At 40.3% G+C, this 18,788-nt stretch overlaps 1 protein-coding gene across 1 annotated transcript in view; it reads right to left on the reverse strand.

The window, feature by feature from the left end:
* LOC117512209 (plexin-A1-like) overlaps nucleotides 1-18,788 on the reverse strand; it is a 1,069,160-nt gene that overhangs the window by 508,267 nt on the left and 542,105 nt on the right. The window contains 1 exon segment of the mRNA XM_034172199.1: nucleotides 17,921-18,052. Within this exon segment, the coding sequence (XP_034028090.1) occupies nucleotides 17,921-18,052 (132 nt within the window).

Genomic DNA, 18,788 nt, shown 5'->3' on the forward strand with positions numbered 1-18,788 from the left:
TGATGGTCTAGTGATTAAGGTGTTGGGCTTGAATACAGAAGATCATGGGTTCAAATCCCTGCCTGACTGGAAAATCACTAAGGGCAACTGGGCAAGGCCTTTAATCCCCTATTGCTCCGCATGTGTAGTGAGTGCCTTGTATGGCAGCACCCTGACATATATGAGGCATAAATGTAAAGCGCTTTGAGCGTCTGATGCAGATGGAAAAGTGCTATATAAATGCAGTCCATTTACCATTTATGCTTCTCCGGCTCTGTGGCCATGCAATAACATTGACATGCGTATGATCCTTTAAAAGTTCTCTGTGTATCCTTTAAAATGTTCTCTGGGAACAGTGGCTTTTTCTGGATTAATTTATCCCTTCAACAAGCTCCACTTCTTTAAAAAATCATCACTCTCCAAACCAATAGTACGTGTAATTTCCTTCCATAAATTGTTGCTCATTTGAGTTTCATTTTCTGACTCCATGCTGTGAAGCTGGTCATATTTGCCAAATGTACTTGATCCGTAATCGAAATGTAATCAGCGTATGCAGTGAAAAATCTAAAATATGATGGGAGACGGAGTGAAACCAGAAATGTGACAAATCACAGCCCTTTGTGGTGTCTGTCATTTAGGGTTCTCAGCCATGCAGAGGTCTCCAATCTAAAGGCCCATTTACACGAGCATGCCTTTGCATCACGTAATAGCACAAATGTCATTGTGACAATCCCACGTGTTGTGTTCTGGATGCTGTTCTTTGTTCTATCGTCTGCCATGTGCTCTGCGCTGGATGCTGTGTATATAAAATAATTATTTCGTGGTGGAGGTTGCAGCCGGAGCCGTTCACACAGAAAGCATTTTGAGCCATCTAAAATGGTAATCATTTGTCTTGTTTACATCGTCATGACTTAATAAAACAGTTCTTTCCTTCTTGTCTGCAGCTGTTAAAGTATTTATTTTTATGTTTATAACAGATTTAACTCGTTATAATCCTTCAGATGAGCTGCGCTCTGATGCGATCCACTGGCGTCACCACTCGCTCTGTTCACTTCTTGTTTACGCCACTTTGACGAGCTGCACGTCGTGTTGGAGATTAGATCGCAGCACATAGCACGACATTTGTGCACGAAACATTTCAAAATTCTCTGTGCACAATAGCATGCACCGTGCCCCTCTGGCGTCCGGTCTGCACCAGTTAAAGAGGAGCTTACTCTTCAGCGCGACACAGGTCGTGATGTGTCATGAAGCAAAGGCATGATCGTGTAAATGCCCCTTAAAGAGGTTGTCTTTGGTACATCACACCCAGGGACATGTGTGAAACTTAACACCATATTACAGTTCAGGCAGCAAGCAGCATTTTGTTAATAATCACCAGCTTTGAATTATAGCCTGCATCATTTCATCAAATCAAATCAGTTTTATTTATATAGCGCCAAATCACAACAAACAGTTGCCCCAAGGCGCTTTATATTGCAAGGCAAAAGCCATACAATAATTACAGAAAAACCCCAATGGTCAAAACAACCCCCTATGAGCAAGCACTTGGCGACAGTGGGAAGGGGAGGGGCAGTATTCTGCTGGGACTGGTTGGGGCTGAGGGGAGAGAATCAGGAAAAAGACATGCTGTGGAAGAGAACAGAGATCAATCACTAATGATAAAATGCAGAGTGGTGCATACAGAGCAAAAAGAGGTGAATAAAAAGAAACACTCAGTGCATCATGGGAACCCCCCAGCAGTCTATGTCTATAGCAGCATAACTAAGGGATGGTTCAGGGTCACCTGATCCAGCCCTAACTATAAGCTTTAGCAAAAAGGAAAGTTTTAAGCTTAATCTTAAATGTAGAGAGGGTGTCTGTCTCCCTAATCTGAATTGGGAGCTGGTTCCACAGGAGAGGAGCCTGAAAGCTGAAGGCTTTGCCTCCCATTCTACTCTTACAAACCCTAGGAACTACAAGTAAGCCTGCAGTCTGAGAGCGAAGCGCTCTATTGGGGTGATATGGTACTATCAGGTCCCTAAGATAAGATGGGACCTGATTATTCAAAACCTTATAAGTAAGAAGAAGAATTTTAAATTCTATTCTGGAATTAACAGGGAGCCAATGAAGAGAAGCCAATATGGGTGAAATATGCGCTCTCCTTCTAGTCCCTGTCAGTACTCTAGCTGCAGCATTTTGAATTAACTGAAGGCTTTTCAGGGAACTTTTAGGACAACCTGATAATAATGAATTACAATAGTCCAGCCTAGAAGAAATAAATGCATGAATTAGCTTTTCAGCATCACTCTGAGACAAGACCTTTCTAATTTTAGAGATATTGCGCAAATGCAAAAAAGCAGTCCTACATATTTGCTTAATATGCGCATTGAATGACATATCCTGATCAAAAACGACTCCAAGATTTCTCACAGTATTACTGGAGGTCAGGGTAATGCCATCCAGAGTAAGGATCTGGTTAGACACCATGTTTCTAAGATTTGTGGAGCCAAGTACAATAACTTCAGTTTTATCTGAATTTAAAAGCAGGAAATTAGAGGTCATCCATGTCTTTATGTCTGAAAGACATTCCTGCAGTTTAACTAATTGGTGTGTGTCCTCTGGCTTCATGGATAGATAAAGCTGGGTATCAACTGCATAACAATGAAAATTTAAGCAATGCTTTCTAATAATACTGTCTAAGGGAAGCATGTATAAAGTGAATAAAATTGGTCCTAGCACAGAACCTTGTGGAACTCCATAATTAACCTTAGTCTGTGAAGAAGACTCCCCATTTATATGAACAAATTGTAATCTATTAGATAAATTAATAAATAAAATAAAATAATAAATTTAATACCTATGGCATGCTCTAATCTCTGTAATAAAATTTTATGGTCAACAGTATCAAAAGCTGCACTGAGGTCTAACAGGACGAGCACAGAGATGAGTCCACTGTCTGAGGCCATAAGATCATTTGTAACCTTCACTAATGCTGTTTCTGTACTATGATGAATTCTGAAACCTGACTGAAACTCTTCAAATAGACCATTCCTCTGCAGATGATCAGTTAGCTGTTTTACAACTACCCTTTCAAGAATTTTTGAGAGAAAAGGAAGGTTGGAGATTGGCCTATAATTAGTTAAGATAGCTGGATCAAGTGATGACTTTTTAAGTAATGGTTTAATTACTGCCACCTTAAAAGCCTGTGGTACATAGCCAACTAATAAAGATAGATTGATCATATTTAAGATTGAAGCATTAATTAATGGTAGGGCTTCCTTGAGCAGACTGGTAGGAATGGGGTCTAATAGACATGTTGATGGTTTGGAGGAAGTGACTAATGAAAATAACTCAGACAGAACAATCGGAGAGAAAGAGTCTAACCAAACACCAGCATTACTGAAAGCAGCCGAACATAAAGATATGCCTTTGGGATGGTTAAGAATAATTTTTTCTCTAATAGATAAAATTTTATTTGCAAAGAAAGTCATGAAGTCCTTACTAGTTAAAGTTAAAGGAATACTCAGCTCAATAGAGCTCTGACTCTCTGTCAGCCTGACTACAGTGCTGAAAAGAAACCTGGGGTTGTTCTTATTTTCTTCAATTAGTAATGAATAGTAAGATGTCCTAGCTTTACGGAGGGCTTTTTTTTATAGAGCAACAGACTCTTTTTCCAGGCTAAATGAAGATCTTCTAAATTAGTGAGATGCCATTTCCTCTCCAGCTTACGGGTTATCTGCTTTAAGCTGCGAGTTTGTGGGTTATACCACGGAGTCAGGCACTTCTGATTTAAGGCTCTCTTCTTCAGAGGAGCTACAGCATCCAAAGTTGTGCTCAATGAGGATGTAAAGCTACTGACGAGATAATCTATCTCACTCACAGAGTTTAGGTAGCTACTCTGCACTGTGTTGGTATATGGCATTGAAGAACATAACAAAGAAGGAATCATATCCTTAAACCTAGTTATAGCACTTTCAGAAAGACTTCTACTGTAATGAAACTTATTCCCCACTGCTGGGTAGTCCATTAAAGTAAATGTAAATGTTATTAAGAAATGATCAGACAAAAAGGGGTTTTCAGGGAATACTGTTAAGCCTTCAATTTCTATGCCATATGTCAGAACAAGATCTAAAGTGTGGTTAAAGTGGTGGGTGGGCTCATTTACATTTTGAGTGAAGCCAACTGAGTCTAATAATAGATTAAATGCAGTGTTGAGGCTGTCATTCTCAGCATCTATGTGGATGTTAAAATCACCCACTATAATTACCTTATCTGAGCTAAGCACTAAGTCAGACAAAAGGTATGAAAAATCACAAAGAAACTCACAGTAACGACCAGGTGGACGATAGATAATAACAAATAAAACTGGTTTCTGAGACTTCCAATTTGGATGGACAAGACTAAGAGTCAAGCTTTCAAATGAATTAAAGCTCTGTCTGGGTCTTTGATTAATTAATACGTGGAAGATTGCTGCTAATCCTCCTCCTCGACCCGTGCTTCAAGCATTCTGACAGTTAGTGTGACTCTGGGGTGTTGACTCATTTAAACTAACATATTCATCCTGCTGTAACCAGGTTTCTGTAAGGCAGAATAAATCAATATGTTGATCAATTATTATATCATTTACTAACAGGGACTTAGAAGAGAGAGACCTAATATTTAATAAACCACATTTAACTGTTTTAGTCTGTGGTGCAGTTGAAGGTGCTATATTATTTTTTTATTTTTGAATTTTTATGCTTAAATAGATTTTTCCTGGTTACTGGTGGTCTGGGAGCAGGCACTGTCTCTACGGGGATGGCAGGGGGAGAGAAGCTGCAGAGAGGTGTGTAAGACTAAACTCTGCTTCCTGGTCCCAACCCTGGATAGTCACTATTTGGAGGGTTTAATAAAATTGGCCAGATTTCTAGAGATGAGAGCTGCTCCATCCAAAGTGGGATGGATGCCGTCTCTCCTAACAAGACCAGGTTTTCCCCAGAAGCTTTGCCAATTATCTATGAAGCCCACCTCATTTTTTGGACACCACTCAGACAGCCAGCAATTCAAGGAGAACATGCGGCTAAACAAGTCACTCACGGTCCGATTGGGGAGGGGCCCAGAGAAAACTACAGAGTCCGACATTGTTTTTGCAAAGTTACACACCAATTCAATATTAATTTTAGTGACCTCCGATTGGTGTAACCGGGTGTCATTACTGCCGACATGAATTACAATCTTACCAAATTTACGCATAGCCTTAGCCAGCAGTTTCAAATTTCCTTCAATGTCACCTGCTCTGGCCCCTGGAAGACATTTGACTATGGTTGCTGGTGTCGCTAACTTCACATTTCTCAAAACAGAGTTGCCAATAACCAGAGTTTGTTCCTCGGCGGGTGTGTCGCTGAGTGGGGAAAAACGGTTAGAAATGTGAACGGGTTGGTGGTGTACAGGGGACTTCTGTTTAGAACTACGCTTCTTCCTTTCCCGGCTGCTCGGGATCTGCTGGGGGACAGCTAACGGCGGCTAAGCTACCTTGGTCCGCACCAACTACAGGGGCCTGGCTAGCTGTAGGATTTTCCAAGGTGCGGAGCCGAGTCTCCAATTCGCCCAGCCTGGCCTCCAAAGCTACGAACAAGCTACACAAGTACCGTTACTGCTAAACGAGGCCAAGGAATAACTAAACATTTCACACCCAGCGCAGAAAAGTGGGGGAGAGACAGGAGAAGCCGCCATGCTAAACCGGCTAAGAGCTAGCTGCGCTAAGCTAGCGGATTCCTAAAAAAACACAAAGTGAATAATGTGAAAATAACTTAGAGGTGATTCAGCAGAGAGAGTGCTTTAGTTAAGGCACATGAAGATTACACTGTGAAATAAATCGTTATCTAGTTATCTAGATCAATCTAACTACGCAGTTTAAACAGCTAACAGATACAGCAAAACACCGCTGTGCTCCGGAACAGGAAGTGATACAATACCGCAGTGAGAGCCAACCACCAGTAGAGGTCATTTAGGCACCGGGTCTGAGCACAGTTTGAAAAAAATAAACACCCGGTCTTTTAATCAAGGAAATACAATACCCACCTTTCCTCGAATCGGCAAGTGTTAGTGCTGAACTTCATGTCGTATGTCTGTTACTGGGCACATCAAGACTGCTCTGTCTGATATATGCGAGGGGTTTGTAATGAAAATGCATTGTGATTGGACAGGACTGTTACACCAAATCCATTATATACGAATAGTACCGAACGTGTCCCCGCGGTGAACACAGCTTTTCGGTGGTTTTCATGTCAACCTATAATCCGTAAATTATACGGATTTTTCTACGGAGTTTCAGCGTCATACGGATGTACAAATAAAGTCGGATATTCATGGTTTGATCTGCAGCGGGTCTGTAAACAACTGTTTCTGCAGCGTGACTCCACTTTGAAGCCATGAACCAATGAAGCAATGCTTCGATTCAATGACTCGTGGCTCTTTGATTCGCTGCTCTTCAGAAGTGGTAAGTTCGCTTCTTAACCCCTCTCAAAGCCATTAAAATATCATGAGTCACTTTTGTATGGATTAAAGTCACGAAACAGTCAAGAAATGAGAATAGTCCTCCGTTCCGTTGTCACAGTTCCAAACGCTGCACGGCAGAGACAGAGTCCAGTCGGAATAACTTCAAAATGAATTGCCGCTTTAAAAAAAATGACACATCTTACAAACAATGTAATACAGACAAGAAACTACAATCGACTAAAACATTTTTTCCTCCCAAAATGAAACGTGCTGTATTTCTTTACAAATTACATCCTGATGTGCTGTAAGAGCTCAGCTCAGATATATGGAGTGACATTTATGCCAAAAAAAGGAAACACTTTTGACAAAAACTACAGATTTTGTTTATTCCTGTTTATGTCCAGAGATCAAGGATCCACCATGTAGAGTTTATTATGTCCAAAGTTTAAGGATCCAGTGACCAATTTCATATTTATTTACTTTAATACTCAATAAAATGTTCAATTTCAATTCAATTTTAATTTAATCGGCTTATAAAGTGCCAAATCACAACATAATCTAAATATACTAAAACAAATAATGTATTTGTTTTAGTATATTTAGTCATGGACATGATGAATATTGTTACCCGCTGGACTGTTTCTAATTTTGATTGGTATCAATGGAAAATGTCTTCTGTGAACTGTCTGTATCTCAATGTATTATTATTAAGAATATATGCAGTCATATTTTTATTGATTTTATCAATTGAAAAAAAAATCATATAAAGATTCAGGTATAATTGAGAGATTTTGGCAATAAATTTGATCCTGTTTACAGTCAATTTTTGTTATAGTATTGTTTTTTAGGACATCATATTTTAATATTAATATTTAAATAAGTGTTCACTATGGTCCATGAAGTATAATAAATAAAAGAAGTGTGACAGTGCATGTTGCACACAAATAAAAGAATGAAGATTATTAAATAATAAGACGCATACGATTTTTATTTCATCATTGGTCAAAAATGCATCTGTCAGATTTTCACTCTGGATCCAGCCCTGGCCATATGTATGTTTTTTTATACATCCATATGCAGCCCATGTCAGTGTGCTTGCATACAGGACTGCATTTGATCTTTCCACAATTCCTGTGTACTGTGTGTGTGTTTGTGTGGGTGGTTGAATACATAGTTAAGTATCTCCCTGTACAGTATATTCAGCATCTCTTCCTGGACCACTAGTCATGATCGAAGGGCTTTATTTCCCCTGTCATTTCAACACTGATGCTGTCCATTTGTATCAATTACACTCCCCTTCCTCTCTGTGCTCATACAGACACATGGAAGTCAATTATGTCTAATCGCTGGTAAATTACACAGCACTCAGATGGCAGTTACTGTCTGCATACTGGAGAAGTCTCATTGGAGGTTATCACATTGCCATCATTAACCATTATGATATAAGAGACTGGTGAAGGTATGACAAAAAAGGATGAGGTTAGGTAAACATGGCAGCCATATCTGTGGTTAGCTCAGGCGGTCAGTGATTACAATCATATCACATCCATATTAGTGACATTACAGTAAACTTCCACAAGTATATATATATATATATATATATATATATATATATATATATATATATATATATATATATATATATATATATAAACAATTTCTATAAGTATTTATCAAAACAACAAAATATTATTGATGATGTGCCCAAAGCTGGGAGTGTATGTCAAATCAAATCAAATCAAATCAATTTTATTTATATAGCGCCAAATCACAACAAACAGTTGCCCCAAGGCACTTTATATTGTCGACTGTCTGAACTTGTTCCTCTAAGGAGGTGAAGGAGGTGTAGCAGATATAAGTTAAGACAGCATTTAATTAAATCTGAAATTTAATTAAATACCTTGAAGGGGGCACCAGCTGCAGGAATCATTCTAGATGCAATTGATTAAACATCTGTCTTCAACTGGACACGGCAAACTAGCTGGCATAACATTTACAAATTTTGTTTGTTATTCCACTGTTAAAGGAGATTTTTTTTAATGAAAGACGTGCGGACGGGTCCGCGCGTCGGCTCGCAGCTGCCGCGACGCTCCGCCACAGGAAAAACACCTCCATTGGAAGCCTTAAGGACAAGTTGGAACATGTCCAGCTGTTAAACAATTTCTCATATACTCACTCCACTGAAAGCCATCAAAAGCCGCCTGGATTTTACAAATGGTTATCAACACGGAGGTGTTTTTCCTGTGCCGCCGCACCGCGCCGGCTGCGTCCCGACGCGCGGACCCGTCCGCACGTCTTTCATTAAAAAAATCTCCTTTAACAGTGGAATATCCGGATAAAATGCTGAAACCGACTTCTTCTGAAACTTCTCTGTTCTCTCACGACGTCCTGGATCAATAGAGCCTGAAATGTGGAGGTTTTAAGCTTGAAACAGGCTGATGACGCCGCCTGAGAGCGCTGCGCGACGTCTCGCACTGTGGGAAGTCCTTAAAGCGACAGTGTCACCTCAAAATCTCTCATCAGCCGTTAAAATTTTCACTGAAAACCACCTTCATTTTTCGAACCATGTCCACTTCGATGTGTCTCACAGGTTTAGAAAAAATTTTGATCAAACAAAGCGCCAGTCTCTCAGCAACTTCTCAGACAAAGGAATTCCGACGAGGGGCTGGACGACTCCTCCCACAAGGAGTGCTCACAGGCGAATGACGTCACCGACAGGCGTGGAAAAACTCACGCATGCGCACGAGGGTTCAAGCATGTCTGACGTAAAAACATATGAATGAAATCCATATAGTTTTTGAAAAAAATTAAAAGGACCTATACTTTATGGACAGCCCTCGTATGTGTTAACGATGAGACATGAAAAGCAATGAAAAAGAAAAGAACAAGGCACTCAATATAGAAATTAATAAAAATAAACCAGGTTGGAATTTAGCAGTGAATTTTGGGCTGACAAATTATTATTACCTCCTTTCACCCCTGTTTGTTTGTTTGTGTGTTTGTGAACACCCTGGAGCCCACAATCTTTCATATATCCTTCTGACGTTTTTAACTTATATTCATATACTGATAGGCAAGAAGTGATTCAATTTGTCAAGGTCATAGGTCACAGGTCAAAGTGAGGAAAAGTCTTGGAAAATTGGAAAAATCCCTATCTTAACATTGAACAAATTTTCAAAAAATAAAAAAAGATCAAATTTCCTTCATATTTGAGAGCGTTATTTAGGATGGTGTCCTTTGACAGACAACGATTAATCCGGCTCTGATCCGGATTGTGAATTCTGTGGACATTTGAAATTTATATTTAAAAGGCCATTTGGTGTACATTTTGAATTATATCATGATCAAAAGTGCCTAAGTCACTCTCATTTTTCTGTTATGGATTTACCTACACCACCTTAATTGAATGGAGATTCCACATTTATGCCTGCTTGTCTATCTTCCAGTTATCAGTTGGAAACAAAGTGCCAAAAAGCAATGACAAATTGTGCAAAGCAAAGATAACCAATGTTCTGTGAAAATTATCTGAAAAAAACAAAAAAATAAGAAACTGAAAAAACCCTTGACTACACCATAAAACACTTTGATTCAAGTGCATGAAGTAAATATACATACTCCTGACATTTGATGACATCTAATTTTTCTCACGAAAAGCCACTTCTAACAGGACTTTGACGTGGGAATGTTTTTCCAAGCCAAAATTTTGTAGAAATGGAAAGTTATGTTGGTGAAGGTTTTTGCTTTATGAGCATGGTACTATGGTTATTGTGGAGAAAATTAAACAAAGAAAGCCACTTTGAATCACTGGCAGCAAAGACCATCAGAACACATGAAGATTCACTTATTTGAACCCTTTGGAGCGGGTGGAGTTTAGAGATTTGGTCTGGTCCGGTTTGGTTTCCTGATCGGCCATTTGCTGGCCTCCTTTGATTGCCCAGTGTCAAGTTAAAGCAATGGATTCTCCCAAATGACTACAGTCATATGGACTGCTCTATGAGAGCATTCCACTAACTTGTCCAATTACATGTCATTCTGCAGAAATGCCTTGACTGTTGGAGGAAAACAACTTCAGAAGTTTCCACATTATATGATCTCTACAAAGGATGATATGCTTTTCCTGCTTCCTGTTCATTGAAGCTGTTCCAAACTGTTTTGTATGTCGTTGAACTTGCCAAGGTCAATCATGATTAGGGATGGGTACTGGTTCCTTTCAGGTATTGTTAAGAAATGATTCGATCCACTGACATTAATAACCTTTTTGCTTAACAATTCCCTTAACGGTCCTTCAGAGTGGCCGTTGTTTTGGGTGGTGTCTGTCAGGAAAATGATCATTTATCTACAGTGACTATAGACCCTGCAGTGTTAAAGTTAGCATTAAGCTGTTCGCATCTCAGCACATTTGTGTGCATTTTTTTCTGTATAATAATTAATGGCTCAGCATTCGTTGTCGTAAAAGAAGAATTCAAACATTTTAGAATTCTAGAATTCAAACATTTTTGTGCAGATGGTGGTGGGGGGTAATTTTGGGTTTCAGCTTTTTTTTGTTTTTCACCACTTTCATCCCTGAATATGTCAATCATGAGTCACTTTTGTGCAGATTAAAGTCACTAACTAGGGCACCTGTCTTGTTGGGAGAAAGAAACGAGAATCGTCCTCTGTTCTGTTTACACAGCTCCAAACACTGCGTGGCTCTCTGCCGAGTCAAGTTAGAACGATAGAGTCCAGTCTGAATTAATAACTTCAAAGCGAAACGCCATTTAAATCAAATGACACCTCTTTCCAAACGTAATACAAACAAACTGCAATCAATCAAAACGTTTTTTCCTCCCAAAACGAGATGTCCTGCACTAACGTGCAGCAGCCGGCTGAGCTCAGCTCAGAGGTATGGCGAGACATTCATGCCAAAATGTCTGAAAGGAAATGCTTTTGACAAAAACTACAGATTTTGTTTATTTTTATTTATGTCCAGAGATCAAGGATCCAGTGACCAATTTAAAATGTTGTTGACATAGAAAACTTGTAAAGCCTATTTTTAGTAGACAGAAAATTTACAAGAGGTATCGAAAAGGGAATCGATAAGGAATTGCATTGATAAGCAGAAGTGGTAATGGCATCGATATCGATAAAATCTTATCAATACCCATCCCTCATCATGACTGACTACACCTGGTTTCTTGTATGTTCCCACATAAAAAAGGCTAAAAACAGAGATAGGATCATTTACAACAGGGCACCGCAGTCTCCTTTGAACCCTGTGTGATATTGTGGGATTTGACCACTTACGGGGACCTCCTTCACAAGGATAAATGGTGTACTGTTGCTTTCGGCTGCAATCACTGAAGCAGGCGCAAAACTTTTTTTTTTTTTTTTTTCTGTTCCCACTTCCAGTGGAGAAGAAAAGGTGAGGCAGATGGGAGATGTCGTGTCAGTAAGTGTTAGCCTACACAGCTAACCACAGTAGCTTTGTTCTCTCACCTGCAAAACTGCCACATTTGTGCTCTGCTTCATAAACAAACCACAACATGTCCACTCTCCCACCGCATTGTCACCTTTTCTTTGCATTTTCACTTTGCATGTAATTTGGCCAAAAACCCTTTGAAAATGCTATGGTTGGTCCCCCAGAAGTAGAGAAATTACTTCATATCTGTCATTTTTTACCCCTTTATCACCAGCACACAAACAAGACTGCAGTGCCCAATTTACAAACGTTAGAAATGTCTCTTGGAGGGACTGATAAACACCTCCAACATGACCAACAACAAGCACAGGTTACTGGAGGGTGCAACCACTTTGCCAAAGTCTGGATGAATATCAAATGGTCAACCTTGGGAAAAAGAAAATTCATTCAGATGATCGGGAACAACCCAAGAACCACCACAAGCCTGTCATGAACTGGAGCTGCTGAAATGCCATTGTCACTGTCTACAGGTAAATGAGTTTTACAGTGTCACAGACTGAGCGGCTGCTGTCCGACAAAGAAGTCCCTGCTGCAAAACCAATACCTTCAAGCTTGAGTAAAGATTGCAGCTGACTACATGGACAAGAACCTCACAACAAGAGCTGATACAGTAAGTGACCACATGGTCAGTGTAAAAATGTTGTGGAGTTGTTTGACAACAATGACCAAAAGGTATGTTTTAAAACATGAGACATTTAACCCCAGCAACATCGTACCAGCTGCTACGCATGTGATGGTATCGTCATCCCCTGGGGCTGCTTTGCTGCCAGTGGAACTGGTGGATTGCAAAAACTAGTTGGGATAATGAAGGAAACTTTCAAACCATTAGCAAGACAGTTCAAACATGGACAACACTGATCCCAAGCAAACATCAGAGCTGGCTGCAGAATGGATGAAGCAGGCTGAAAAAATTTTGGAATGTCTCCGTCCCCAAAACAGTGACCACAAACCTGATGAATATATCTGGATTGCACTTAAAATATGGGTCTGTGCCAGGAAATTAACATGTTGAACCCTACCAATTCTGCGAAGAACAGTGGACACATATCCAAACAGAAATGTGCCAAAAGCTATGATGGCTGCCAAAAGCATTTGATCAAGGCTAAACTTTCTATGGGACATTCACTCAACCATTGTATGCTTCATGTATATTTAACAAAGAAATAAATGAATAAAAAGACTATCGATTTCAGAAAACCCCAAACAAATTATGACTTGAAAATTATTGGTCTATTCTCTATGAGAACCACTATTATTCTTTTATTATTGTAGTGAATTTGTTTTGTGCTTTGATTGATGGGAAAGCCATATACGAAGTCTGTGATAAAAGTAACGGACCTTATTATTTTTTTCAAAAACCATATGGATTTGAATCACGTGTGATTACATCAGACATGCTTGAACCCTCGTGGGCATGCGAGAGTTTTTTCACGCCTGTCGGTTACGTCATTCGCCTGTGGGCAGTCTTTGAGTGAGGAGTCGCCCTCCATCTCGTCGATTTTTTCATTGTTTAGGAATGGCTGAGAGACTGCTGCTTTGTTTGATAAAAAATTTTTCAAAACCTGTAAGGCACAACTGAGTGGACACCATTTGATAAATTCAGCTGGTTTTCGGTAAAAATGTTAACGGCTGATGAGAGATTTTGGTCTGGTAGTGTCGCTTTAAGGATGGCCCACAGTGCCTGACAGCGATCTGCGCTTCGAGGCGGCAGCGTCTCGCCGTTTCAAGTTGAAAACTTCCACATTTCAGGCTCTGTTGACCCAGTAAGTCGTCAGAGAACAGAGAACTTTCAGAAGAAGTCGGCATGAGGAGTTTATTCAGACATTCCATTGTTAACGGACATTTTGTAATGAAAGAATGTGCGGGCAGAGTCGCATGTCGGGCTGACCGCGGGGCGTCACGACAGGAAAAACCTCCGTTGGAAACCTTAACGGGCAAGTTGGAACATGCCCAAGCTGTTAAACAATTTCTCAGTTACTCACTTGTTGAAAGCCATCAAAAGCCGCCTGAATTTTACAAATGGTTTTCTACACGGAGGTGTTTTTCCTGTCGCGGCACACACAGATTCGCCGAGTCGTCACGGAAATGACTCGGCGAATTTGCGCGCACGTCTTTCATTACAAAATGTCCTTAAACAGTGGAATGTCCGCATAAAGTCCTCATGCTGGCCTGTTCTGAATCTTCTCTGTTCTCTCACGACGTCCTGGGTGAATTAAGCCTTAAATTAGAATGTTTTCAGGTCGAAACAGGCCGACGACAGCGCCTGGAAGCGCTGCACGATGTCCCGCTCCGTGGGAAGTCCTTACAGTGACAGAAACACCCCATAATCTCTCATCAGCCGTTAAACTTTTCACCGAAAACCAGCTTAATTTCTCGAGTAGTGTCCACTCGGATATCCCTCACAGGTCCAGAAAAAATGTTGATAAAGCAACGCGCGCCGTCCGCAGCGGCTATTCAGACAAAGAGATTCCGACGGGCGGGGTGGAGCACTTCTCACTCAAGGCCTGCCCACAGGGAAATGACGTCACCGACGCGTGAAAAAACTCACGCATGCGCACGAGGGTTCAAGCTTGTCTGATGTAAAAACATATGAATCAAATCCATTTATTTTTTGAAAAAATAAAAAGGACCGCTTTTTTCATCACAGACCTCGTATAAGTTTTTTAAAAGCATCCTGCAATGCCCTTACTTGGACACATCATCAGCGGTGTTTCCTGGAGTCATTGGATCTTTTGGGACTTGCAGCAGACACCCTTGTCCAGGCTACCTGACTGAGGCTGATCAGACCTTGGCCTGTGTTCAAGTGGTGACTACTAACCCCTCTGCTCCCCCTCCTTAGCCATAGCCATCTGGACTGCGCACCTCCACTGGCATACAACTTGTCTTCCATCCGTTCCTCCGACAACTCTCCACCAGGATGTGATACTTCTCCCTCTTCCTTTCTTGGGCCTCCTCCATCCTTTCTTCCCAGAGCACCATTAGCTCCAGGATCAGCTACCTTGTAGCCTCTGAGACTAGAATGATGTGAGGTCTGGGTGTGGATTGAATGGCATGTGGTGGCATCTTTGACTGCATCTCCAAGTCTACAGTCATCACCCAGTCTTGGGCTGTGGAGAGCATACCGACAGAGCAGACCTTTGTTGTTTTCTTTGGTGTCTGCCCCTCCTTGACAAAGTGGATGGCCTTGTCTGTAGCATGGAGGTTGTTTCTTATCTGTGATCTGCTTGCCAATTGTCTCAGCAATGGAGTTGAGGACCGGGTCCTGTCTCCAGTGATATTGGCCATCAGCCAATGCCTGAGAGCAGCTGCTCAGGATGTGTTCCACGGTCCCTGCCTCAGAACACAGAAGGCATGCTGGTGTTTCCAATTTACTCCATATGAGCAGGTTGGATGGGCTTGGTAGAAAATCATAGACCCCCTGTATAGGGCACTCTGTTGGGTCCTGGCGCAGAGCTGGCTTTTGCTCTCCTCACGACTTCCTCCACTTCCTTTAGGCTGGGCTCCTTTAGATTAAAGTCCATTGTGGGCTCCGAAGGTGGTGTCCTGAGTGCCTCACAGGGGCCCAGTGGTTGTTCTCTGTTGGGGTCACTGTAGGTACCCTTGATGTGGTCATCAATGGTGTCTTTGGGACATGTAAGGTGACTAGTCTTCTTTTGACCAAGGAGTTGCTTTGTCAACTTGAAGGGGTTGGCCAGGAATGCTGCCCTCTTCATTGCACTCTCTCATCACCTCCTCCTATGACCTTCTGCTTTCCTCAAAGTTCCTGAGTACTACTCACATATCAGCCAGACCAGCTCTCTCGACTTCTCCTGCAGCCTTGTATTGCCTCTTGAGCAATTTCAGCTCTTCCCTAAGGTGCTGGATTTTCCTTGCTCGATGGTTTGGAGCCTGAGTCGATGTTGCCCTGGGGGCCTCTGTCCCAAACCGCTCAGCTGCAATGTTGATTATGAGGGTGGTCATAGTTCTTTGCAAATGGTCGACATTCCTCTTGGCTGTCCCATCAAGGATCATGTCAACATCCTCATCAAACTGCTGCCATTCAGCTTTCTTTGAGGCCTTGGGCTATTGCATCTGTGGTCTGGTTGCAGCCTGTTGTTCTGGCTGCAGCTTGCTGTTGTTGAGGGTTTTGTGCATTGCTGACCATTGGAGTGGCAGGTGAGTTGCTGGTAGCAGGTGTTGATAACATTCAGAGGCTCTGGGCACTGTGGGTTGCCTCTCGGCTTGGATCCTACTTCATCTCACCAGAAGTGAGTCCTGTGCAGTGTGTTGTCGGTTCCACTGTCAAGCATATCATTCTGCCCAGATGGATCTTTGGGCCGTCTCGTTCTTGCGTGTCTTGTCACAAATGCACATTCTCAGTGTCGTTAGTCCTTATATAATTAGTCCTAATTATATCCTATAATTCTAATAATTTTTACTATTAATAATGAACATGTGATTTTTTTTTGTATATTAGATGCACCAAAGTATACGTCTCAGGACCTCCCAAACTAGTAAAAAACAAAATAAAAACAAAAAAACAAACAAAAATAAGGTTGGCTGACCAGAGTACTGTGTGGTTTTAATATATTTATTAACTCTCCATGATTTCTCTTTGTATTTGTTTTTCGTATTCTGCTTTCTTGTCCTTTTTTTTACAAAAGTTTAAGTTATTCTCAGTAGTGATAGTAATCTTATTGATGGGTGGGGAGACATGGTTTTTGTTTTTTTTCTTTTTCTTTTTTTTTTTTTACAGCTGCATCATTTTTCTCTGACAGTGCACATGACTACCTGCTTAACTTCCACATCATCAGGGAACATTCAAATATGCTTTGGCAATGGTTATTGTCACAGTTAATTTTACAATTGGCATTTTGGTGACATATTAATTTTCAAGTCACTTGTGTATTATTGTGCTACAACTATCAAATTTGTGATGTTCCAAACTTTAAGATATTCATTGTCATTTAAATTATTTTATTTCTGATTTTATTGTTTCACATTCTGTATTGTGTTGACATAGAACAATTAATGCCATGGTTCCACACACTCTGATACAGTAGGTGGTGGTATGCACCTCTAAAGCTGGTTTGAGATCTGCCAATAACTACAAAGAAGAAGAAGTAGATTTATTTTACTTATTTATAACTTAAAAGTTTATTACATCAGCCAAGGACATGACAAAATCATTGGCGTTTATTTATTTATTTGTCTGTCTGTTAGTAGGATTATGTCAAAAGTACTGCACAGATTTTGACAAAGCTTTCACCACAGATAAATAGTAGGCCTTGGAAGACTCCATTAAATTTTGGCGTTGATCTGGATCCAGAATCTGGATCAAGATTTCACTTTATACTTTGAAGGATTACGTCAAATCTACTTCATAGATTCGCTGCAAATTTGACCACAGATACATATTAGGCTATGGAAGGCTCAGTTAAATTTTGGAGTTGATCTGGATCTAGATTCTGGATCAAGATTTCACTTTATATAGGCTCTGAAGGATTTCATCAAAACTACTTCACAGATTATCACCAAATTTGCACCACTGATAGATATTATGGCATGGAAGAGTCCACTGAATTTTGGAGGTGATCCGGATCCAGATTGGCAGATGTTAGAAATCGATGATTGCTCTTGTTTTCAGACTCTGACTGACATCTATGGCATTGTGCTGTGTTATAAATCTGAACATTTCAGAGTGGCCTTTTATTGTGGCCAGCCTAAAGCACACCTGTGCCATAATCATGCTGTCTAATCAGCATCATGATATACCACACCTGAAAGGTGGGATATATTATCTCAGCAAAGGAGAAGTGCTCACTAACACAGATTTAGATAGATTTGTGAACAATACTTGAGAGAAATAGGTCTTTTGTGTATATAGAAAATGTTTTAGATTTTTGAGTTCACTTCATGAAAAATGGGAGAAAACACAAAAAGTGGTGCATTTATATTTTTGTTCAGTGTATGTAGATACATTTTTTTATCATTCCAATGGATTTATGGCTTAGTCTTATTTAGTGTGAGGGTGTGTTCTTCTCATACCTGTTTGTCAGTGAGGGCATACAAGCATTGGTGATCTGGACTGAAGAGCAGATCTCTTAGAATTGGGTTCCCTTCACTCACCAACACATTCTCATACAGCAAGGCAGGCTGGGTGACAGAGTTCACCAAGATCTAGAAGAGAACAGATGAACAAGAAAAAAATTATAAATGTTATCCAGTGCTTCTGGAATGACTATGCACAACTACGTATATAAGTTAAACTTAGTAAAAGCAAAATATGATATTAAAAGGATTTGGCACAGTAGCAGAATGTCATTATTTTGAAGATTTCTGCTTTGTTGTGCTACTGTGGTTACCATTTGGTGAGTTTTACTATACTTTGAGCACTTCTGTGAAAATTTAAATTGCTGTAGTGAAACAAGAGACATTTCCTCATTTACAGTTGATTTGTGTCAAATAATTTATGCAAACAGTACTGGAGCAAATAAATAATGTCTGTCATCCAGAACCTCCTACAGACATCCTACACACAGTCTGTCCTGTGTATAATACACCATAGGCTGTGGGATCAGAATATTGCCATTTACTGTTCTTTTTACTCCCCTGAAACCAGTAAATGTAGCTGTTATTTGACCAATCCTGAATCTAGCCATATTTTCTCAGACATTTTCATATTTCTTGTGAACATTTTGTTTATTCAATCATCAAATGACAGCAAGTTCCCATTGTATGTTATAATGTATTTCAAAAGTTTAGTGAATTTCTTGCTGTCATTTGAACACATTTTAGGATGACAGGTTACATTTTCAACAGTTAGTATATCTTTTTTCTCCTTTAGTGATTATATGCTGACAGTACCCCACAGTGGGTGTGACCACTCTAATTGACGGTTCCTTAGCTTTTATTA

Source organism: Thalassophryne amazonica, chromosome 6 (assembly GCF_902500255.1).
Source record: "Thalassophryne amazonica chromosome 6, fThaAma1.1, whole genome shotgun sequence".
Taxonomy (NCBI): Eukaryota; Metazoa; Chordata; class Actinopteri; order Batrachoidiformes; family Batrachoididae; genus Thalassophryne; species Thalassophryne amazonica.